The sequence below is a fragment of the Hoplias malabaricus genome, chromosome 1 (genome assembly GCF_029633855.1).
Source record: "Hoplias malabaricus isolate fHopMal1 chromosome 1, fHopMal1.hap1, whole genome shotgun sequence".
Lineage (NCBI taxonomy): Eukaryota > Metazoa > Chordata > Actinopteri > Characiformes > Erythrinidae > Hoplias > Hoplias malabaricus.
The window spans coordinates 65,622,694-65,647,526 of NC_089800.1; the positions used below are offsets into that span (position 1 = coordinate 65,622,694).

The 24,833-nt window shown below is 38.3% G+C and overlaps 1 protein-coding gene across 2 annotated transcripts; it reads left to right on the plus strand.

Moving 5' to 3' along the window:
- The first annotated feature begins 255 nt into the window (after positions 1 to 255).
- On the plus strand, positions 256 to 23,182 carry tbc1d12a (TBC1 domain family, member 12a). 2 transcript variants are annotated; one of them, XM_066670934.1, is made up of 13 exons: positions 256 to 2,846; positions 5,884 to 6,010; positions 13,188 to 13,309; positions 13,858 to 13,940; positions 14,433 to 14,550; positions 14,999 to 15,105; positions 15,242 to 15,322; positions 15,761 to 15,855; positions 16,380 to 16,451; positions 17,040 to 17,168; positions 17,494 to 17,603; positions 18,086 to 18,344; positions 19,501 to 23,182. In XM_066670934.1, exons 1-13 carry the CDS (start codon positions 1,489 to 1,491, stop codon positions 19,570 to 19,572), a joined length of 2,733 nt encoding a protein of 910 aa, XP_066527031.1. In that variant the 5' UTR covers positions 256 to 1,488; the 3' UTR covers positions 19,573 to 23,182. The 2 variants fall into 2 exon arrangements, with proteins under 2 accessions (XP_066527031.1, XP_066527041.1); XM_066670944.1 differs by having other exon boundaries at positions 260 to 705.
- Positions 23,183 to 24,833: the final 1,651 nt, after the last annotated feature.

Sequence of the window (24,833 nt, forward strand, 5' to 3'; positions counted from 1 at the left end):
GAAGAGGAGCACATTATGCAGCACAACAGATGGACAATCTGTAATTGTTGAAATATAAAGTATAAAAATATAAAAAACGTATAACGATTCAAGGAGGGTTTTCAGTGTTTTTGATCAGTGTATGCGGTATTTATGTTGCCTTTGTCCTAAAAATATGGTGGACGCTATATCAGTGTAGTTGTACACCTCCGTTAATGTGGGTTATGTATTAATGCGGTTGTAATTGCTCCTTCTCTCCGCATGATGTCGCTTTAATTCGTGCGGAATCCCGTTTCCGGGGAAAAGCCTGCGGAGAGACGCGACGTCACTCGGACGAAGATGGCGGCTGTACGCTCCTGTGGAGGACGGAGCTTCATCGGTGTAATCCACTCCGTTTAAAACCAGGAGCGATGCCTGCTGTTTGTGGCAGTTTTCCGTTCTGTCTGCGAGTGGAGCAACCGTCCGAACGCGTGCATTACCGAGCTGCTACGGACTGCGCGCGCGGGCGGCGGTTGACGCTAACGTTAACGCTACTGCTGCTTGTGAGATGAGCTGGAGCTCTGGATCGCGCTCCGCACACAACGGACACAGCGGCGGAGGCGCGCCGGGGAGCCGTGGAGTCAGCGGCAGGGACCAGAGCGGTGTCCAGACTATTTTGAAAAAAGAGAACGGACCTGAACGGGATCAGACCGTCTGAGGGACGGTCACCGTCCGATTCGGAGTGAGGTGCACGTTAGTTAACCATTTATACAGCCGTCAAAATATTAGGGATACTAAATAACTGAAAAAACTAACGGTGTGTGTCATACCGACACCAGTTATATTTACTATATTTACAGATTAAAAAACCTAATCACAGAACTAACATTCAGAACAGTTATTTATTCAGCTCCTACATTTGACTTTGTTCTGAAAACAGTCTGATTCTCACACCTTTGCAGTTTCACACCTTTCAGCTGCTTTAATTTTTCCGTCTCTGCCGCTAACTTCTCTGAATATTTATTCTGTTGTACATTGAATACTTTACATCGTGTGGCATTAAATTCCTGACAGTGTCTTGAACTATGTATGTTTTTATATGAGAGACACACCTTTCCTAAAGCACCTGACAGTATGCTTTGATTAAAAATATCTTAAATGTGTAAATTCTCCCAATCTGCTTTCTGCTGTTTTGGTCCCAGTCATGGCTACATTAACTTGATTGGCAGAGAGCTCTCTTATCACAGTGAGATCTTTGAGGGGTGTATGATTCCCTAATGTTCAATACTTGCTGTCAGCTTTTTTCTTATTGGCTCTAGCCAAGACTAAAATTTGCTGCTAATGTTATTAACAGTGTCTTTCAACACGTTACATGAATATGATACTCTCCCCATCCAGTAAAAATACAAACTGCAAATGGAACCCATAAAATGAATTTTGAAGGACAAAACTGTGGGACAATTAAAACTTATCTGAGGGTCTTATTTGGCCCAGGTGCCAGACTTTGGACACACTTGAATTAGAAAAACAATGGCAAGTCAGGCCTCTCTGGAGGGTAATCTGTTGATGGAGGATGAACAGCGGTCACCCTCTACAACACAACCTGGACCAGGGTGTGATCATGAAGTTATTAATGGCAAAAATTTAGTATCTGTGGGCACTGGTGCAAAGACTTGCTTGGGGAGTGAAGAAGGACATGTACTGAGTGCAAGTTCTTGGGACAACTGTGAAGAAGACTGTGATCAGGAGATTGTCAATGGATTCCCTGAGCCTTCATACTTTGTGGATGCTGGTTTAAACAATGATGGAGTTCAGAAAGAGTCAGGGGTGCTTTTGAACATGGAAGGATCAGTGCCTCCTGGTCAGGAGCCGGGGGATGGTTTTAAAAACAATGTTGGGAGCAAACAAGCCAATATTAAACAATGCTTGGATACCAAAAGTTGGGTCAGTTGCAAAGCAGAGTGTGGGCAGGAGATGGTCAATGGATTTCCTGAGCCATGCTCTTTTGTCAAAGGTATGGAAGGTCAACAGGATGGAGGCTTGCATCCAGCTACATCTGAGAACAAAGATGGAATAGCACCTAAAGGTCAATGGCTCAGAACTTCTGGTGCAAAGGAAATTAACTTGGACTGTTCAAATGATGGTAATCTGAGAGATTTGGCATGTGCCTGCAAGCATAACTGTTGTTGCACTGGAATTTGTTCAGAAATTTCAGAGATACCTAAGAAAATGCCTAATGGAAATTTGAGCAAAATGCACACAAGTGGCACCAATCTTCATAAAGATTGGGCATGCACCCCAGAAGGATATTTACCCCCTAATTCTGCTGTAAACAAAGGGATGAGGGTGGGTAATTGTGGGTTCTTAGTTGTGAACACCAGATCGTTAAGGGATGATCCTCGTCACTATGAGTTGCCTGACATTGCCTGCTCCTCTCCCTCTTCCTGTGAAAGTCCTGACCAGGAGAGTGGTCACGCCAGCCTTGAGGCTTCCGAATCAACCCAGCTTCAGCAGGCAGCCAGCTGTGACCCTGACCCTGGACTCGACACCCTTTCAGAACTCAGTGGGAAGTTGTCGATATCCCCACTGGCAGAAAACTGCACTGAGGATTTTGGGGCTTTTTCTGCTAGGCCACAGTCCCTCAGGACTACCCCAGGGTTTGCAGTTTCACTCAGTTGTGATGCCACCCCTCTGAGCCCTGAGGATGATGCTGGTTTCTTTGGGGAGGATGGTGGCATGGATGATTGTCAGAGATCTGGGAACACGTATGAATTGACTCGTCGACAGAGCGCTCCTGATCATATTCCTGAGGGAATTTGTGTCACTGCTGACTCCTCATCTGACCAGAAAGTCGCCAAAAGGCATGGAATTGCAGAATTTTTGACCAAGTAAGTCTAAATTTACACACGAATACAGCTGTGTTAATTATGCTGCTCTGACTTTGGTGGAAGTAAAATATAAAGGTCAAAACCTGCAACAAGTACTTGATTACAGGACTTTTAAAATGTCCATTTGTAAGACTTTGGACGTGTAATGGAAAAGGGATACTGTCTTTTACAGGATTCAAATACATAGGAAAATCTGTCCTACAGGCTTCTGTTATCTGGTATTCCCTGAAAGGTTTATGTTTAGCACTGATATTATACATTGAGTGTAGAGCCAGAACAGGACTTGTTTGTTTCCTGGAAATCATTTTATTCCTCAGTCTTTTTGTTGTTTTTTCAGACTCATGACATTTGATTTAATGTTCCTGTCTGGTGTTTTGGCTGAGTAATTAACAGTTTGATTAGTTTTCCAGATTTTTAGTTTTTTTCAGTCATGGCTGTAGTCATGGTGCTCTGCACATTCCTCTGACCTCTGTTTTCTTCAGGAAACCACAATGTGACACTCATCATTTCCTGTGCAGTTTGTGACAGAAATTCCTGTTGATTTTCTAATTTATCAGATGAACTGGAACTGTTGATCCTCTCTGTCCAGGGTAGTGTTCTTGTTTTGAAATGACAGTATGTCTATTGTTGATAACTGTTCTCCAGATAATATATTTAAGATGATACAATTGACCAATATTAGCAAACAACAGTATTATTTGTGTGCGTCAGTATCACAGTAATATGCTGAAAATGTGTTTTTTCTCATTGTGTTATCTGGAAAATAACTTAAAATACTATTAGAAAATAATCCAAAGTACACATTATTGCACATTAAGTAAAACTGAGAACTCCTTGAGTTTTTGTTTTTTTACTATATAATTCCAACACAGCAGCTGTCCTTCATGGCGTGTGAACATTTAATGATGACTGGATCAATAGAAATGCTCCAAAATTATATTGTCTGCCACCACCACCACATCCCTTTAAAAATAAATAAATAAATAAGTAAATAAATAAATGCTCATATAATTGAAACTCTACTGGTGACTCAGTAAAAGGTCCTGCATTTTTTGGCTGAACTAGTTTTGTGCTTTTCTACTTCAGTTTGAGTAGGTTGTTCTCTCTGAAGATTAGATCAGGACTGGTTGAGGCAGCCTCTTGTGTGCGAGTTATATTGTTCTAAACACATTGTGTGTACATGAGTTATCTGTAGATGTGTTGGACCAATCAGAAGCAACCAAACACTAGACTGCTTACAAATAATTTATATTTAAACTTAATTCATGTGTCTAACCTCTTATTGTACTAAGACTTTGAGAATTAAAACTCTCTAACTTATATAGCTACCTTTATGTATATTTTCATATTATCCATAACATTTGATCCAGACCTAAATATTCAGCCTGAAAATTAGAGACTGAGCTTGCTTTATTTTCTGGTGCATTTCTGGTAAAATAACCCAGAAAATATTTTAATGTCAGCATTTATGAACTGTGTCATTGTGTCCTGCTGTGTGGAGCTTTTTTTTTGTGTTGCCCAAGTCTTAGCCTTTTTTTGGACCTCAGTTTCCTCTTTTTTTCCTGGTTCTTTTGAGACTGTTCATTCTGTATATCTCTTTGACACTGGGGTTGTAGTTTAACACGGATTGATACGTTGATCAACAAATGGATAATATGTTCTTCATTCTTAAATAATAAACAATGCAGCAGATGTTTTTTGGAGTTGGTAGTACTCGAGTGGATGAACAGATGCCTGTATTGGATGTCAACATTATGGCGTATGTTATCCTGACCAGTTTTTTAATATCCTGGTTTAAGCTAATCGTTCATCATCATCAACTCACTAATATTCTGACCACATAATAACACTCACTAGTAAGCAGACAAGTATCTTTAAAATTTTAACATGGCACATCCAAAATATGGCTGAGCAGGCAAATGTGTAAAATATAGTCAATATGTCCCCTTTTCACATCAGAATATTACTGCATAATTCATCTTATAGACATATTTTTCTTGTTTCCAAGGAACACTCTGTAATATTTTTACCATAAGTTTACAGCTTCAATATTGTGATGATCCACTGACTGTAATCGAGAGAATAGGGTCTGTCATTGTTACTCTGGGGTCAGCACTGCAGAAACCATGTTATGTACCTTATGGAGGAAGGTAGACACTGCCCCCCTCACTGATCTCAGTACAGTGTTTTAAATATTATTTACATTAGGGGAAGCTCCGAGAGAGAGAGAGAGAGAGAGAAAAAAGTGTCCCTTTTTAAGCGATTTTATCTGGGTATTTTGTTGGCAGATATTTTTACATAATTTGACAGATAAAGCAGGTAATTTTACATGTTTTAAAGGGGCTATATTATACATTTCTGTTCAAAATACCACAAGGATCAAACAACCTCTTTAACAGCCCTTTTCAGAATGACCGGTTTCAGCACATGTATCTTTAAATGAGAATGAGCCACTGTTTTCCTATATCAAGCATGCAGCAGTGGGGAGCAGAATCTCTGATTTTTAGTCACTTTAGCTTATTTCTCTTCTTTGTTCTTGTTCTTTGCCATATTTAATGTGATTTAAGAGACTTGCAGGCGAGACAATTCTTAAGTGTCTGCAATTGACATAAGAAGCAGCACAACACTTAAATTGCTTGTTTCTTCCATGTTTTCAGATGTAGATCATAAAGTGATGATTGACTGGGTTGTTTTATTTCTCAGTGTTTGGGTTCCAGATCCTTAAATTAATGTGTCACCTTTAGAGCAAACCAAATTATATGCCAGTGAAACTTTCAGCAGAACAAAGACAGTGAAAACCATCTATAAATAACTGATCTCATTATATCAGATTTTGTATATATATCAGAACTATTATATATTTGAAAGTCATCTGTAAATAGGTTGAAGATTTATGATGATTTCACTATCCAAGAAATGATGCTTTGCAGTGTGAGTTTCAAGCTAGAGCTTGTTGCAAGCAGACATGCAAGAAGCTGCTTCAGTAGTTTCTCTTCCTCATTCTGTTTGTCTCCCTCTTTCTCTTTGATCTCTTTAGAAGTCTTTTTTCCTGGAAGACGAAAGATCCCAAGGCTACAGCTGCTGAGAGCATGTCAAGCTGGAGATTGTTTGGGAAAATCCCACCAAAGGACAACCCTCTTAAGGATTCCCAAGTAACTCAACAGGTCAGAAGTTTCTCATTGATTCCCGAAGCATGCAACCACCCAGATCACTCTCAAAGACCCTAGAATGATGTTGAATATCAGAAATCTCAGAAGGTGTGTGAAATCATTTAACTCATCCAATAATTTTCAGTGTTTTAAACACCATACAGTAGGTCAGAAACCTCTAAAATTCAGAAGGATACCCCAACACCCCAACGCACTTTTAAGTCACACTAATTTTAGAGCTTATACTTAGTTATTCCAGAATCAAACAGCTCATTTGAACTCTCTTAAATAATCCAGAACCCTGGACTAATGACTAAGAACCCTAAAGCAGTTTGAACCCTTTTAATAACCTAAGAACTACACAGGAGACTTTTAAAAGCTCCACAACCCAAAAGGTCGGAATCTACTCAATGAAATCAGAACCATACCGCAGGCCAGAACCTTCTCAATGATTCCGAGTCTCTAGCTAAAACCTTCCCATTGACTCCAGAATTGTACAGCAATTTCCAGTCATTGAATCCAGAAACATCATAGAGGACAGACAATTCTCAGTGATTCCACTGAGAAAGGCCTGGGCAATAAACATTTGCATTATATATTGAGGTAGACGTATCGTTGCTAATATGAATCAAAAATGACTGTGAACACACAGCAAGCGTGCTTCCGGCCTGGCTCTTAAACAGTCCATCAGATGCCTTGGAAACTGGTCAGCTTATCATGATGGCAGTGTTAATCAGAACATGCATTGTGCTGACAAAAATGAATGTTGCATGAATGTTGCTGCACACTGATTCTTGGTTAATTGTGAATAACTGGTGTGTTTTCCGCAGTGGAGTGATCTGTCTGAAGTTTTAGCCTATGAGCTAATTTAGTACTGTAGCTTAGTACTTGGTTAGAAACAACAGTAAACAAAACAATCATTAAAAAAAAATTGTGAACTAAATTGCAACTTTTACGACCTGTACATGGAGATGTGAAGATGTTTGTTTTAAGAATGAATAGATGGTACAGGACACAGATCACTTTTTTATGGTAAGAGCATTATGATACAGTTTTTCAGTGTGTCAGATTTTCACTAACTGGGTAGGACAATCAAAATGTAAATTAACATAAATTTGGTGAAATCTTTTTAGTGATTTGAGTAATTAGCTTACTGTGTGTGTGTGTGTGTGTGTGTGTGTATATATATATATATATATATAATATTAGCATTAAAACCTACTGGTATTTTCAGGTAAAATATGTAAAGAATATTCTTTTAAAACAGTAACAATGTTAAAAATGTGTATATAGTTTTAGTTACTCCATATTAAAAAATAAATTATGCTTTTTTGTTTCTGTCGTCCAGGCCTACACATATCCAGGGCAAAATCCTTCACAGTGACTCTAGACTCTTACAGCTGAATAGAATTTTCTTAAATATATAAAGCTTTCTTAGTGATTCTAGAACCATACAGTTGGTCAGAACCTTTTCAGAGATTCCAGAAACACACATGGTGCTTTTCTACCACGAGGAACTGAAACGGTTCGAGTTTGCAAATTAATTTTGAACCTTTCTGCGCATACCGCTTTGCGAACCAGAAAAGTTAGTACCCAGCTGGAACCAAAGAACAGTTGGTTTTTCAGCACGAACCGTCCATCGGCGTGTCAAGGTTCATTAACACAAGCAAGACCTCAGAGGCTCAAATACAGCATTATTATTTATATATATATATAATGCGTTTCACTACTATGCAGATGATAGCCAAATCTATGTGCCACTAAAGAACCTCTGTTAAAGTGTCTTGAGGACATAAAAGCTTGGTTGGCAGGTAACTTTTTTAAGCTCAATGAAAATAAAACAGAAGTGATGGTCTTTGGTGGCATCATTAGGACCCTACCAGTAGATCTGGGTTCTTTGGCTCAGTATACCAAGCCCGTTATCACAAATCTGGGAGCTCGATACTCAAACTTGACAGTCAATCAAATCAATGCAGTAGTCAAATCAAACGTCTTTCATCTGAGGCAGCTGGCCAAAGTAAAGCCAGTTGTCTCTAGACAACAATTTGAGATCGTAATTTATGCCAGCTGAGTTACCACTCGGCTGAACTCCTGTAACTCACTGTACATGGGGGTCAGTGGGTCCTCTCTTGCCCAGTTACAGTCTGTACAATATGCAGCAGCACGGCTCTTAACTGGCACATGTAAATATGAGCACATATCCCTCATCTTAGCTTCACTTTACTGGTTGCCCATATACTTTAGGGTCAATTTAAAAATTGTATTACTCACTTTTAAATCCTTAAATGGTCTTGCCCCATCCTACCTTTCGGAGCTATTACAGCCCTACAAGCCCACCCGCTCACTCGGGTCAACTGATCAGCTGCCCCTGAATGTGCCCAAAACTAACTATAAGATTAGAGGAGACAGTGCTTTTTCTGTAATGGCCCCTAAGTTATGGAACAGTTTGCCCAGTACATTAGACAGGCATCTACACTGTCTGTTTTTAAATCACTTTTCTCCTTAGCTTTCGTCACCTAGTCTGTTGATTGCATTTGTTTTTGTTTTTATTCTGTAATGTATTGTTACATTGTTATGTATTAGATTTTTGTGAAAGTGTCAAAGTGCTATATAAATAAAGTTGGAATGGATATATATATATATATATATATATATATATATATATATATATATATATATATATATAACACTTTATTCTGCTATAAGCTTCAAGTCTCCCTGTGAAGCTGGTGCACTGTCTGGGAGTAGTTGTCAGATTTATTATCTCTGAAGTATCTGTTTAGGGAGTTTTTGGTACAAAGCCTGAGCCTTTACTGACTCACAAGTTTGGAACAGGGCTCTTTTTACAAACATGTTGAGGATAAATAGGTCAGGGCTCCTCACTTACAACCCTTTAACATCTCAATGAGAACTACATGTTGTGAAAGAAACAATAAATCAGTGTAAACACCTCAGTTTTGTTTGAGTAATAAGTAAATCCTCAAAATGCCAGCTAATATTCACTGTGACGTTGTAACCAAACTGGTTACCTGTCAGCTAGGCTCCAGACAGCTTTTGGTACTGTATTTCTTCCCTTTGGTCTGAGTATAAATAGAGGTAGCCAAGCAGGACGTACTGAGAGAATGATTTTCGTGCTGCACTTTCTCCATGCTGGCAGTCTCTTGGATAGGGAACTGTGTGTTTTGCTGCCTTTTATATTCCTTGGACTCTGGACATATTGTGTTGGTGAAGCTGGGACGTATTTGGACCTCATTGTTCTCCAATCCAACCTCAGGCCTTCACACCATTAGCCACTAACACCTGCTAACTTCTGCCCACCACCATAACTACTACTACAGAGGCATACTATAAGAACTGTCTACCACCTGGAGGGAAAAAAGAAAAAGGAAAAAATAAAACAAAAAATGTTTTGTAGCCTCTGGACTTGATAATTTTGTGTGTTGGGTGTTTTCTTGTTGATTATGTAACTGTCATGGGTTTGTCTGCTTTGTTTATTTGGTTGCATGGTGTGGGTTGAGTGTTAGTAATGAAAATATAGACTTTGGGGGGAAAAAAAATCCAGTATTATGCAGCAGGTGAGAATCCTCTCAAAGACAAAATGCAGCTATTAATGTACTCCTCCAAGTGTGCTGAGCTCAATTTATGTTTCTTTAGCAGCCATCTTTAAATATGCAGTGGTGCATCATATGTCTCACAAGCATGTGCTAGTCTTTACCCCCACAGCTTGGTTGTATCATGTGACTTCAGGACACCCAACTAATGGGAGGAATGTGTATTTTTTTTTTTTATACAGACCGCAGGTTAAAACCCCACTTCCTGCAAATATTTTACTGCCATGAAGACTGGAGAAGATAAACAAGTATTAAATTGTTAAACTTATACTGCCCTAGAGCATTGCAGCATTCCTGGAGATGATGAGCTGCAGTATCTATAGCAGATTGAAAAGGAGAGGGATTGAAAACAACTGGAAAGTGTGTGTCGTTGGATGTGTCAGTTTGAGACACAGCAGTGTGGAATCTTCGGGGGCTGAGTGTGTTTGTTTGTATTCGTCCACCCGCTACAGCTGCTGTCTAACCAGCTGTCTGCGCTCCCCCTCCCCTCTGCTCTGTTGACTGAGAGGCTGTTTTATGCAATTTTCTGATCTTGACTCTGGATTGCTGTTCTGTTTGGCATTCAATTCATGGGATCCACAGGTGTTCTTCTGTATTCCTCTAAGGATGTCTGACACACACACACACACACACACACACACACACACACACACACACACACACGCTAATGAAGAGAGCATTGAGAACAGAGAAGGCTTTGGTGTGTTTGTTGTAAAATTGAAACGATGCCCATAGGGCTGACCTAAATAATTCAAATATCTCTCCCTGTTTAATATTTTGGTTTTACCATGGCACAATATGTAATATTTTCAAATTTATTATTGGTATTATCAATATTGAGAAAACACTTAATTAGTAATAACCATAAAAAGGAGCACTGTTTCTTTAAGAGGCCCTGTGTGTGCATCTACTCAAAAGAGAACATTTAACTAAAGATGTTGGCCTGTAAAAATGTTGTTTACAAAGCTGCACAAATTTATAGCCTCTTTAAATGGCCTCTTTTTAGGCACGCATATAAACTTGTTTTTATTTCCATGATACACATCAGTAAGTTTAGTAAGTCTATTCTTATAAATGTTAAAAAAATAATAATAAATAACCAAATGTTTAACCCGCCTCCCCCCAGTTTTTTTCCCATTAGTCAAGCTAGCTGGTGTTGACCATGGCCTCAGGCTTGGTAGAGGAGTAAGTATTTAGGTTGAAATTTGATCTTGAATATTATGACAACCTCCTTGTTTCAAGTTGTCTGTCTTTAGCTCTGCATACCTTGTTTGCCCCTTTTCATGGTCAGGACAAGACCACCACATAGCAGGTAATATTTGGGTCGTAGATGTTCCATTGATGCCAACACAACACCTTTATTACACCCCCATGTGGCCAGCTGAAGAAGTGCCTCTGTGGCTGCATCACAGCTGTGGAAATGAAAGCAATGTGCAGTGTGCTAAATGTGCAAAAGTACGGAAAATGTCTGGACCTTACTCTCCAAACATTTTCCAGAGTTGGTGAAAATGACAGCGACATTCACGATTGTTATACAATATTTTGATTCTATACAATTCTGAGGATATTTCCTCACCATTTGCTCTCCAGGCTGTTTGTATGCTTGAAACTGGTCTAATTGAGATCTATCTCTCTCTCTTTCTCAGAGCGTATCATGGCTCAGTGAATAAAAGCTTACAGACAAGTGTTAAACTTCAGCCACGTACAAAAAACAGTCATTTTTCCTCTTAAACACATCATTCTACCTTAAAAGATGCAGAGCTTCTGAATGTAAACAACCAAAGACAATTGTGTTTTCCCACAATTGTATACCTTCCCTTTAAGAAAGACAATTTAAAAGATGGGAAGCTGCAAAATCTGAAGATGGAATTAAATCGATTTTACTCTGTAAACAACAGTGATAGTTTGTGTTTTGAATAAGGTTCTCTGTGATGTGGTTTGATGATATTTGTCCTCTCCAGTTTCATGTATTCTCTGCGCTACCAGAACTGATTCATTTTATCAAATTATCATTAAGCCTTTTGTTGGATTGGGGCAGGTGTGTTGCTGTGGGGAGTGTGACGTGGAGGCTAATCAGGCTTGATCTTTTGCTTTTTAATTGTTCAACACCATATTAAAGGACGGCTTTTCTGTGCTTTAACAAAACTGATCCATAAAGTTAACATGTCTTTTCAGAGTCTTAAGTAAGTATTTTTAAAAAAGGAAATCATTCACTATGTGAAAAATGCCATTGTTGTGATGCATTTGTTGTATGGAACCAACTAGCATCATGTTAGTTTTTAAATTAACATTCTCTTCAAGGGAGCTCATTACCTCAGTTTGTTGTGGTAAACAGCTGGTAAGAAAGACATGTCATTTGAAACTTTCAGGCTGTGAAGGATTTTGTATATTGAAAAGGCCTATTGTCTACTAACAGGAATTCTCCTCCACCATCCTGGGATTTACACTTACAGACCTACTGCTAACACACCAAAGGTTTACATCTAAGATAATAAATATCTCCATCAATGAGAACAGCTAAATGTACTAAATATACAAATATGTACTATTTGTGGACAAACGGTGTGATTGCTGATACTGTATCTACCTTGTCTTTGCTAGTTAAAATTAGTGAGCTCTCTTTTTTGAAGAATACAGAATCAGAAGTACCCAGAAAATTATTTCATTCAATTTGAATTATTTTTGAAAAGGACAGTCCTCACAGTTTGTGTTGAGACAGTCAGATGATTAGCCTCAGTCCTATTTGCTTTTACTCTCTTCTAGTTTGCAATTCTGTTTAGAAATTGAAGTTTAGAAATAATCCACCTCAGATTCTTGCAAGTTTGGCTTATGAATCATTTTACCCAAATGTGTTGGAAACCTGCTCATCCAACATTACTTTCTAGGTATTTAGTTCCCCTTTTCTTCAACAACACTTTCTACTGTTCTGTTTTTTGCTTTTCCATTAGGCAAATTCGATACCTGCTACCTGGAACTGTGTACCTTTATAAGTGCCTGCTAACTTGTGGTTCCAAGTGAGCCAAGTAGGGACTTAACGTGATGTGTTAACCTGGCAGAGCGGTGATTGGCCAGGGAGACATATCAAACACAACAGAATGCAGACATCAATCCCAAACTAGCCATTTGAAAAATCTACAAGCTACAAATTTTATTTATGTCCAACTCACAATGGCAGTAAACACTACTTAATGTGACCACTATGGTTGTTGTGGTTTCCAAAGCCTTCTGTTCCCTTTAGAGAAGGTATGTTGAAACGGTTACATTTAAAGTGGATCTGTGCTAGTGGAAAATGAGTCAGGTACCAGGGGCCAAAAAGAGAGTAGAGCCAAATAGAGTTGGTACCATAAAAAGATTTCATTTGTTTTCATGTTCGGCTCTGCTTGATTTGTTACTTCACATTTCTGCTCCTCACAATCTGAATTTCAGGAAAATATCATTTCCTACGTAGACCTTTCTTTCCTTCTCAGCTGTTCTGTGGCATTTGTAGACGTGGATCTTCTTAAGCCTCAAACCAGTTGTTCCATTGCTTTGGCTTTCTCTTTTTTCTTTTCTATTTAATGCTTCCTCCTTTCTGTCTGCAGGAGTATGAAGCAAGGGCGGGACCAGGGACTGGGCCACACCCCCGGCCTCCGCCAATGAGACGCAAGAATCTGGAATTTGAGCCTCTGTCCACTACCGCATTAATTCTGGAGGATAGACCTGCGTAAGTGCTTTGGGGCATGAACTACATCTTCCATGATTCATTTCATCTACTTAGTAGTGCCACATAGTCAAATACAGTACATGGACAAGAACTGCGCATGCTCAGATTCTCAATGTGAATGGCAAACATTTTTAATATTTATCTGTCTTACTATGAAATAAACAATACACAAAGTCACTGATAATGTAATGTCTTTGCCACATATTTTTTTTTATATTTGAAGTGGATTTGGCTTCTCTCCACATAAAAGAATGTGCTGCATGTGTTTAAATAAATCCTCTGTGATGGAGTTACTTGGGTTTTTGTGTCAAAGCCTGCTTAACTGACAAGAGACTCATCGCAATATGAATTGAGATATGATGAACCTTTCCCTGACAGACTACAGTCAGGAGAATTAAGATTTTTGATGAAATATGATGTTAATTTGAGTGTTCTTTTCTTGTGAACATTTTTTAAAATCCAACTCTGATCTTCTAACAGTGAGATGATTATTTATACTTTGTTATGAGAGCTGTGGCTGACTGTTTGCTTATTTGTTTGTTTGTCAGGAATTTACCAGCAAAATCTGAGGAAGAAGCTCAGAGACACAGGCAGGAATATAATGAAATGGTGGCAGGAGCCAAAAGGAGGGGTAAGTGTGTGTGTGTGCGCGCGTGTGTGTGTGTACAACATTTTATTAAGATAACACATATATTAACCTGGTTTAAGGTCACATTGCAAGGTTATTTGAATGTGAGCTGATATTTCCTTTAGCTGATATTTATTTTAAAGGGTTCAAGCTTACATATTTTGTTGTATATTACATATTTACCATTGTAGTCAAACTACCACATATTTTTAAAAATAACTTCTTTTAAAGGTGGTGTCTTTTTTTTTTTACCGAATATCATCTAACCTCCCAAATAAAACCCTCTCATCATTGTGTTTTTATTTATAGATAAATATTGCAGGTGTGATAGTGGTCTAAAAAAATTGCAATTATCTTCCAAAGATAATTTCCTTCAAAATAATTCACCCCTTGTCTGGTGTGTTTTGTTAATTAGCATTCTACTGATAATTAGTAGTAACTTTATTTTTTTATTCACCTCAGATTCTTCTATTTTCTGTTTTCTTCCCCTCTCAGAGATGAAGGAAGCTCAGCGTAAGAAGAGGCAGATGAAGGAGCGATATAGACAGGAAGAGAACATCGCTCATGCCATGGTTATCTGGAACACAGAGGTCTTGCCCAACTGGGAAAGCATGTGAGTGTCTGCCTTTCAGAGAAAACCTCTGTTCATCCAATCATGCCTTCATTCCAATCACTTGCTGTCCATGTTATAAGAAACACCTTAGTCATTCTTTCATCAAATATTACCAAACAACAGTGTTCATGAATTTGATATCTATGATTTTTTTAATAAAAATGCTATTCACATGAGGTGAAGAATCTAATTGCTTTGAAATCATCAAATTAACCAATTTATACTCTGTAGCGGGTCCCACATTTGGGGATTGTCAGGTTTAAAGTGCAGTCTCTGATACATCCAGGCCACTATATGTTAATATAAAATGAAATGGAAAATCATTGTTCTTTTGATGTTAGGATCAAAGGAACATCCTTGTGAGACATTGTTGGGATATAGTTTGAGTTTGTATATTGCTGATTGATTGCTTAATAAACTGAAGCGTAAAATGATTGATTAATTACAGGAGGAACACTCGGCGGGTTCGTGAGCTCTGGTGGCAAGGCCTGCCGCCTAGTGTCCGTGGAAAAGTCTGGAGCCTCGCTATTGGCAACGAGCTCAACATTACGCCCGGTAACTGGCAACTCTGGCCTTATGGCATGACCTATTGGCCTCTATACACACAGTCTGTAACGTTAGCTGTTGCCCATTTTGAGTATTAACAATGAGTAATGAATTATTATGTGTGTGTGTTTTTAAACATTCCCAGAGCTCTATGAGATCTTCCTGTCTAGAGCCAAAGAGAAGTGGCGGAGTTTTAATGAGACGAGTTCGGTTAGTGAGAATGAAGGTGTGTGTTAATTTTCCTTGATGGTTACTTCACAAGCCTTTACTGACCTGCCTATTTAATGACAGACACTTTAAAAATGCTCTGTTTTGGGGTGAAAGATGAGGGATCCTACCTGCAAAAACAAATAGAGTGGGTCACATAGAGGTTGAGAGGCTACAGTGCAGCTAAGGATGTAAAATCCATTGTATTTTATTGATTTGTCCAAGACTCTGTAATCAAAACATAAGAAATTTAAACAGTACAGTGAACAGACTGAAACAAATCATCACATTCACAACAAAGTGATAAATAGAAATGCTCTGAAATGTCCTTAAATAATGTAACCTTAAACGTCCTAGAAGGCCAGTAGCATTTTCAAATAATAAATTATATAATTATATAATAAATAGATTTTTATCTTTTTTTTATTTTATATGCATTTTTTTTCCTCTCATTGAGATTGTGGAGCATCGCTGGCTGACAGAGAGTCCAGTTTAGATCTGATCAAGCTGGACATCTTCAGGACCTTTCCCTCACTGTACATATTCCAGAAGGTAAGAGAAAGAGGTCCTTACTGGGGTTGGATGGTATCGCATTTCATCATATTCTCATACTGTTTCCAAGCATTAGTGCAGTATATGGTAACACCACCAGATTTGAAGGGTTTGGGTTGAAGTCTTAATAGTTTGAAACATATGTTAAAATGTAGCTTTATGTGAAGATGTAGCTTTCAGATTTTCATCACACTGGGGAATGTTGTGGCGCTGGTGGTGTAGAGGGAAACGGGTATGACAAGCATTTTATTTCATGCTTTTCATGTCTGTTTCCAAATGGCTGCATCTTAAACTGAGTTCACTAATCGTAAGAGGTGTCAGCTAAATTTAGGCTTCAGTTTGTTGTCATTCCTCTTTTCTGGGGCTAACACTGAAGTATATGTTCTGTAAATGCTGACTGCTTTTTGGCATGAATGCAGTACATGTTAATATTTACAAAATTAATTAATGGTTTCCAGAATATGCTGACGTGATTATGAACTTGTCGTTGGTTACTATTTAACCTCTTGTTTTCTTTTTTGAAGGGCGGACCTTACCATGACCTATTGCACAGTGTTTTGGGGGCATACACATGTTATAGACCAGATGTGGGCTATGTGAGTATCTCTAACCTGGACCTCTGGGTTGAGGGTAAAAGTGTCATAGTTGTTGTTAAAGTCTTAAAATACGTTCCTTGGGCAACTGATTCTGTTCAGTCGGTGTAGAGATATATGAATCATCCTATACATGTTCTGTGAAAACAATGGTGAACTTTCCTTTTAAAAATGTTTGCTTTTTACACCCTCTATTTTAGCAATGCATTAGTTTGTTCTGGCAGTGAAAATATATTGTCCCAGAATATGTTTAAATCTGCATTAATGGTTCCTTCAGAGATGTGAAAGTTACTTGAGACTGTCTACATTGCAAGTTATATGTGAATGAATCGAAACTGTCTGATCAGACATTACTTTTTGGCCCAAGTAAGTGTCCAGTATGTCCATAAACAATCAGAAAAGTTGCCTGCTCAAAGCACAGTGCATGTTTCAATTGTGTGTAAGTCCATTACAGATAAGCTTGATGCCTGAGAGTCTTTTGACAAACATACACAGATAATGTGTTAGTCATTAGTTTTTATAAATGTGTTGTTTATTTACATATGAACAGTTGCAAATTATGAGCTGTGTGTTGTGTGTGTTTGTTTCTAGGTCCAGGGAATGTCCTTCATTGCTGCTGTCCTTATTCTGAACCTTGAGGAGGCGGACGCCTTTATTGCCTTTGCCAATCTCCTCAACAAACCCTGTCAAATGGCCTTTTTCAGAGTGGACCATGAGCTGGTAACACACACAGCCGCTGCATAAAACTTTCTAAAAAAAAATCATGCCCTGATAATACAGAGAAAATGTATTTTGACTCTTTATGACCCAGCTGGAATTGTGTTAGGAAACTTACTAAGAACTTACAAGTCTTGGATTAGAAGTCTGTGTGTGAGAACAGAACATGTTTTGCTTATGATGTGGTTATATATCAATAGTTTGAGCCTCCCAACAGAATAGCATGTTTAAGTGAAACCAATGCACCAAAATGACATTGTTTTTATATGGTAACGTCTTGCACTTCATGTTACAGATTTATTTTTTTATTTCCTGCCTTTCTCTTCAGATGCTGAAGTATTTTGCAGCGTTTGAGGTTTTCTTTGAGGAGAATCTGCCCAAATTATTCCAGCACTTCCAGAGCAACAGTCTCACTCCAGACTTTTACCTCATCGACTGGTGAGTTTAGGCTCTTTCTTCACATCAGAGAACAGGACAAGCTTCTCCTCTTAATTACTGCCTTTTCTCTGTGTGGGAGAAGTATAATAGCTGTCGCATGAAGAAAAAAAAATGGAATAGTTGAGCAGCGCCTCCTGGTGTTAGGCTAGTATTGTGAAATGTACTGTGCTTCTATATTAACTCTACGTGCATACCACATGCCCCATGTTTGAGAAGATCTTGTGATACACTTGGTCATTGACTGCCAGCTTCAGATAGCTGAAGTATCAACAAAGATCAAACTTGCAATATTCTGATGATGAGTCAAAACCTAGATAGCTGCACTATGCAGGAGTCCCAGATAAGAATGTTTTTAAAGATCCATAGGACATGTAAGAAATAATTATAAATAACAGTATTTTTAATATTTATTAAATATATTAATACTGAATATGTAATATATCTGTGTGTGTGTGTGTGTGTGTGTGTGTGTGTGCATACAGGATCTTTACGTTGTTCAGTAAGTCATTGCCATTGGATGTGGCATGTCGAGTGTGGGATCTGTTTTGCCGGGATGGAGAGGAGGCTTTATTCCGAACAGGACTGGGAATTCTGCGGCTCTACCAGGATGTCCTGCTGCAGATGGACTTTATACATAGCGCTCAGTTCCTCTCTCGCCTCCCAGAAAACACTCCGGCACACACACTGTTCAACTGCATTGCCAACACACACATGATCAGCAACAACCGCAGGTGGAACCAGGTGAACACCAAACATATACAGATATTTCATCAGTGTCCATACAAAAGCATGCATCTCCAGAAATGGTCATTTGACAGGAGAAGGAAAAAAGTTTAATGCTTTCAATGGAAGTATATGTAGCTTTGAATGCATGTCGTTTTGGAACATTTGTATTGGCTTCTTCCACATAAAAAAAAAGAAAAGAAAAGAAAAAAAAAAAACAATAAAACACATGCAATGTAAAGGGCATTTGATGTGGTTTTTCACTGTGCCTCCCAAGGAAAATGTATGTTACATGTTTCTGGACACCTGCTCATTTAAATGGGTCCTTTCTCCTTTTTTTACTGCAGTAAATGCTTGTAACAATCTTTAGCCCATTTCAGACATACACAGTAACCCAGCCATTATTTTGAAGAACACAAATTAATTAAATGAACACAAATTAATTAAATGAATTCATCCTTCCTGCTGCTTAGCACACATTCTGGGAAATATCTGAGTGAGCGCATGTGTGAAAAGAGCAGACAGATCTCCAGAGAATTCACAGTGAATTCATAGCGTACCTCCTGCACAAGCTACACAGGCACTGTCAACATTCCCTGCAATAAAAGCACATCTGACATGGAAAATCTCCAGCTGAATGTTATTTGTATTTAAGGGCAATTATCCATACATTTTACAGAGTTCATATGTGAGAAGAGCATATGAAGACTTTATACTATATGTTGACACATTACAGTAAGGATTTAATGCACTCCACATAAACATTAGTTAGAGCATCTGCTGCTGTTGGATGTTTAGTTCTAGATCACAAAGAGTACACCAACTTGTCAAATTGGTGTTGGGCTGATGTTTGACATTGTGCATGGTTACTTTGTTAATGTGCAGCTGCTCCAGTGCAATTAGTTTCAGTTTATGATTTTCTACATGGGTATGTCCGTGTACTAAATTGGTCAAGCTTAAAAAATGGGATTCACTTATATATTAAGAATTATATGGTCTCTCAACACACACTGGGACCTGCCGGCCATCTTTTATGTAATCATGTAATAATTTTGACAAGCCTAGCATTAGCTTATATAAGGAAGGAGACATAAAACTATACATAAGCACTATTCATTGTGCTATCCAGTTCATTTCTGGTGGTTTTGACTGCTACCTTCTCTTTCTGCTTCAGGTGTTCTCCGCTCTGATGAAAGATGGACCTAAAGAGACTGATAAAACAGCCAGCCCTGCATTGAGAAGCTAACAGCTAATCGGTGATGGCTGACAGCTGCCTTGAGACTGCTTATGAAGTCACTTTGTATTTCTGATGGATTTTCAAGGGGACTGTCAACCTTGAGCTTGTCCTCTACAGTGTTAAGGAGGCAGTGAAGTGACTGTGGATTTGGAGTCAGAGGAATGTGAGAAAACCTCGCATGGAAAAGATCATGAACATTGTTGTGTGCCAGGTTTCCATGTAATGTGCCAGCCTTTTTCAATGTTACTCTAGGAAATACACTCTTACACATAAACATGCATTCCCACACACACACACACACACACACACACTCTGCTTCAGCTTTAAGGATATGGAGAGGAATTCATGGCAGAATGAAATGCAGTCACTACAGTAGAAAAACATAAAAATATTGGATTTATGGAAAACTGGACTTAACAAAATGTTCAATGTGTATTTTGCACAGCTGCACTAGATGTCCAGCAATTTGCAAACATCTGCTCTCCCGATGCTTCTTCTGGAATTACGGACACTATTCAGAATCTGCTCCTCTTTACTACAGTGTACTCATTTTAGAAGATTTTAAATGTTGGTAAATGCTGTGAGGGTTTCATTGGCAGCCTTGAGAGCGCATGTGAGGTCAGGTACTGATTTTGGACATGTTAGTTTGTATGGATGATGTTGGACGTGGATCCCAACTCATCACAAATATGTTGGGTGGTGCGCCATAAAGTTCTGCTGCTACACATCTCAAAGCTGGGGAGCTTTATATGCCTCTAGCCAAGGCTTGAATTTGAGCATGATAACTTTAGGCTCATGTACCGTTCCTCCATAGTATTTGTGTGTGTGAGAGAGTGTGTGAGTATGGCTTTTCACCCACCACAGCCCTCAATCTGTACAGAATGCATTTCAACTTTGGCAAAAATTCCTCTCCGTATAGAGGTGTATGATTGCAGTGAACTCTAATTAAGGTCATTTAGACTGTTGGGATTGTCATTAATTGAGTGCCGTTGTCTCTGCCCATTGTCACAGTCATCCCACAATTTGCACTAAACCCAGCAGCACCAGAGACTGGTTAATGCCCTCATGACATACTCCATAAAAATGAGTGGGATTGATCAGGTGCATACATCTAAGGGTTGTAATTCCAGTTGCTTGATTACAGTGCAGTGGTCATTGTATTAAAAACAATACTCCCATTTATGGCCTTTGATAAAAGAGGTCATTCCAGACGCCACAATACACAGCGAATGGTGCACTCCTACTTTAATGGAATTCCCATTGCCCCTACACCAGCGGTCTTATAAACAGTTACTAGTGCCAAGTCTTGTAGTACTCATAAACACATACACAGTACTGTGCAAAAATCAAAACCCCATTTAATTTCCAGTCTAAACAGACATTTAATACAAATAATTAATTATTCTGCATCAGGATAGAGGATAGCTACATATAACATAATAGGTTTTCCCATTAGATATTTTCTCCACTCTCCATTTTATTCTATCCTCTTTTCAGGACACTCAGTGACGGCAACACCTCCCAAGTTCAGTTTTAGAACTTGTTTGCATATTCCATGTTCAGTTATATTGAGGTGTTGGCTATGGGGCAGCAAGTCCATTATTTTGAGAACACCAGCAAGTTCTTCTGTTTGTTTCCTTTTCCTCAGTGAGGGCTCTGAAACTCCACATGCTTTCAGATCCTTAGCATTCTACGCACTGTGGAAGGATAGGCACAGAAAGCTGTGGATCTTTTCAGATCTGATGCTGAGTTTTAAAGATAAATGCTTCAATCTGTTAATCTGCTGGGGGCAGTTTTGGTGCAAATGTCCTGTGTGGTTGTTAGTAGTCCCAAGCTAATTTGCACTAAATGGCTGTTTTGGCTGGAAAATAAATAAATGAAGGGTGAGCTTATTTTGTTTGTGTAGTGTTGAAGCCTGCCATAGCTTTTCACCAGCTCATACCAAATATGTCCATACAGTCACCGACTGCCTTGTGTTCAGCTGTAATTTTTTTGTTATTATTGAGTTTGAGTAACTGTACACTCCAGAATATTTTTGTTTGAAAGGTCAACTTCTATAACGTGTACTTAGGGAACAGTCAGTAAACCTTTACTTAAAGGAGAAATTTGGTTAACTCTAAAACAAACAAAAAAATGTCATAGTTTTATAATTTAGTTGTGTGTAGGTCCAGTGTAAAACTAAAGAAGAAAACATTTTGATGGGTCAGCAATATTTTGGGTTCAGGGGAAAGTTTTACATATTTGATTTCTTTCCAGACATTTCCTTTTATAATTGTTACGAAAGGAAATGGTTATGTTTGTCTTTAACTAATCGAAAAATTTGATGATTATTGTTACAGACCACTAAGTGCTGTCATCTCATCATCAGTGTCTATTAGGTGAATATAATATCGGCATTGGCCATAGGGCCTGATCAGTATATCATTTGGCCCAGTATTGACTACCTGTGATTTTATCAGTACTGGTGAAAATAATAGCTGTGTCTTAGTATCACTGGAATACAAACTTGCAGTACGATATTGTATGTCCAAAAGTGTGCAGACACATGCTCATGATAAATTTCTTCTGAAATGAATGGCATCAATCAGGATTTTGTTGGTCTTTCCTGAAGTAACAGTTTCTCTTCCAGAAAAGCTTTAAAGTAGATGTCGAAACATTGCTGTTGTGAATGAATGCCATCAAATCCTAAGAAAATTAGTGAGGTCAGATTATTTCTGGATCAACAACACCACTTAATTTAATTTAAATGCGGATACAAGTGTGTCTGTGCATGTCTATGCAAGACTGTGTACTTTTAATGTAGCTAATTCATTCATCGTAAGAGGTGTCTACATACCTTTGGACTATTAGGGTTCATATCACACTATTTTAAGGGAATAGTTTGGCAAGAAAATCAAGTATGAGTGATTGCATTGGCATACAATGAAAACTGGAAATTATTATTTTTATTATTTTTTATGTGGATTTATTGCTTTATAATTGCACCAGCTCAAGGTTTAAGCCCTTAGATAAAGCCCTCTGGTTTTAAGCAGTCCTCCAATAAATCAGTAAAGACACACTGACTAAATCAGCTCTAAAGCACACTACAGAGTTCACAGTGTCCCACACTCCACCTCTTATGTGCAACTTCACTATTCACACTATGAAGTGACACTGACAGTTATTTGATGGAGGAAACAGTCATGTTAAAGTTGCAAATAATATTCATTAAGTGATTAATTTTTACATTTTCATTTATAAAATACATCACACAGGAGATGACAAATCTAATTGCTTTCCAGATCCTGAATTAACCTGTTTATGCTCCATAAAGTGAGCTCCCCATATGGGAGTCACAGTGTAAAACAGGTCAGTCTCTGACAAATCCAGGCCATTAGGTGGCAGTGTAATGGATGGGGAGGAATAATTTGACAATGACTGATTCCTCCTTTAAAGATATATGTCAGTTTTATTCCTTTTTATTTGAAAACCAAATCATTTAGTGTGCTTTCTTTTTTAAACTCACCATTGTACAGTTTTCTTACATATAGTCAGTGATGTATATAAATATTGATTGAATTGATTTCTCTGAAAAATATTTTAAGGGCAGTAGCTAGTAGATGTGTAAATATAGCTGAGTAATGAGACTTTCATATGTTTGTGTTTTTTTTTTCTATGATATGATAATTTTATGGAATTAATAATTTGGAAACCAACCACTGAATATTGGAAGTGTTACTAGTAAAGTAATGCTACAAATTATATGGGTTTAAATTATAGTAGGGATGTCATCAGTCCTATTACCAAACATATTCCTATTCCTTTGATTGATCTTTTTTTATGCTAAACTGAAAAAATAGTTGTAGCATTGTCAGCTTTTTAAGACAATACTTCAAATGTAGTGATCTGAAAGACTTCATATGATATACCTCTTGTTTCTTCCCACAGTCCAAAGACACATGCTGGTAAGTGGATTGGTTATTCAATATTGTCCATAGATGTGATTGTGTGTGAGATGCCGTCCAGGTTGTGTTCCTGGGCCATTCCCAATGATTCTGTGTAGGTTCCTGACACACCGGGACCTCGAACTGGATTAAGCAGTTACAGAAAATGAATCAATGATGTATACTGAACATGACAGAAGATTACAACCACAGGTAAATCAAATAACACAAATATCTTACTACAATGACAATTGTCAAAAGGTGGGATATTTTAAGCAGCAGTCAGTTCTTCAAGGTGATGGGAAATGTGTGCAAGCGTAAGGATCTGGGTGACTTTGATGTGTTAAATAATGGTCATGTTTTGGTCAGAGCATCTCCACAATGGCAGATCTTGTTCATTTTCCTCAACGTGCAGTGGTTAGTAGCTACACATAGGTTAATGCAAGGACAACTGTGGAGCCAATGACGGTTATTGGCACCTAAAGCTATACGCCTGGTGAACGTGTGGTCCAATCCCACAGTTGCACACTGCAGAAAAAAATTCATTCTGACCCTGCAAGAATGGTGCCAGAACACTGCTCAACTCAGTGTGCCCACGCTGTCCACTGCCAAAAGCACCTACAATAGGCACACAAGCATCAGAACTGGACTACAGTGCAATGGAAGGAGGTGGCTTGATGTGATAAACCAGAGCTTTTACATCATGTGGATGACTGGAAGTGTGTTTTGTGTCAGTTACCTGGAGAAACTAGTGGCAGTAAGGTGATGCTCAGCAGAGCATTTTACTTTTGACACATAACGCCAACTAAAATTTTTTGCAAGTGGTAACAGTTTTTCTCTATCAGGATAATGAGCCCTGCTTCACTAAAAACATGGTTCAGTAATTGTTGAACGTGACATCAGGATGTAATTTTGGCCACCAAATTCAGTCTGATTGAGCAGCTGTGGTATGTGCTTTAAAAAACTGAACCACAGAGGCCCCACTTCACAACTTGCAGGTCTTATATCTAGAACACCAAATCTTCATTCCAAGACCCAACAAATCCCAGCTGTTTTGGTGACAACCTACACCACATTAGCAGGTGATTGAAATGATACATATGATGTATATAGCCTTTACTACAGAAAGATCCACTTTACAAGAATCCTCAACATCATTCCTTTGAAAATGCAAGATTCTCTTGGTTCCTGTATGGGAATTAACGTTATGTGCAAATTCAACCAGAACCATCATTAAGAATATACATTTTAACCCTTTAGATTTTTGAGTAGTTCCTAGACTAATTTCTATACTGTTTTGGAAGTGATATGCTAAATATTACGAGGGAAATAAAACTTCAATAGAAA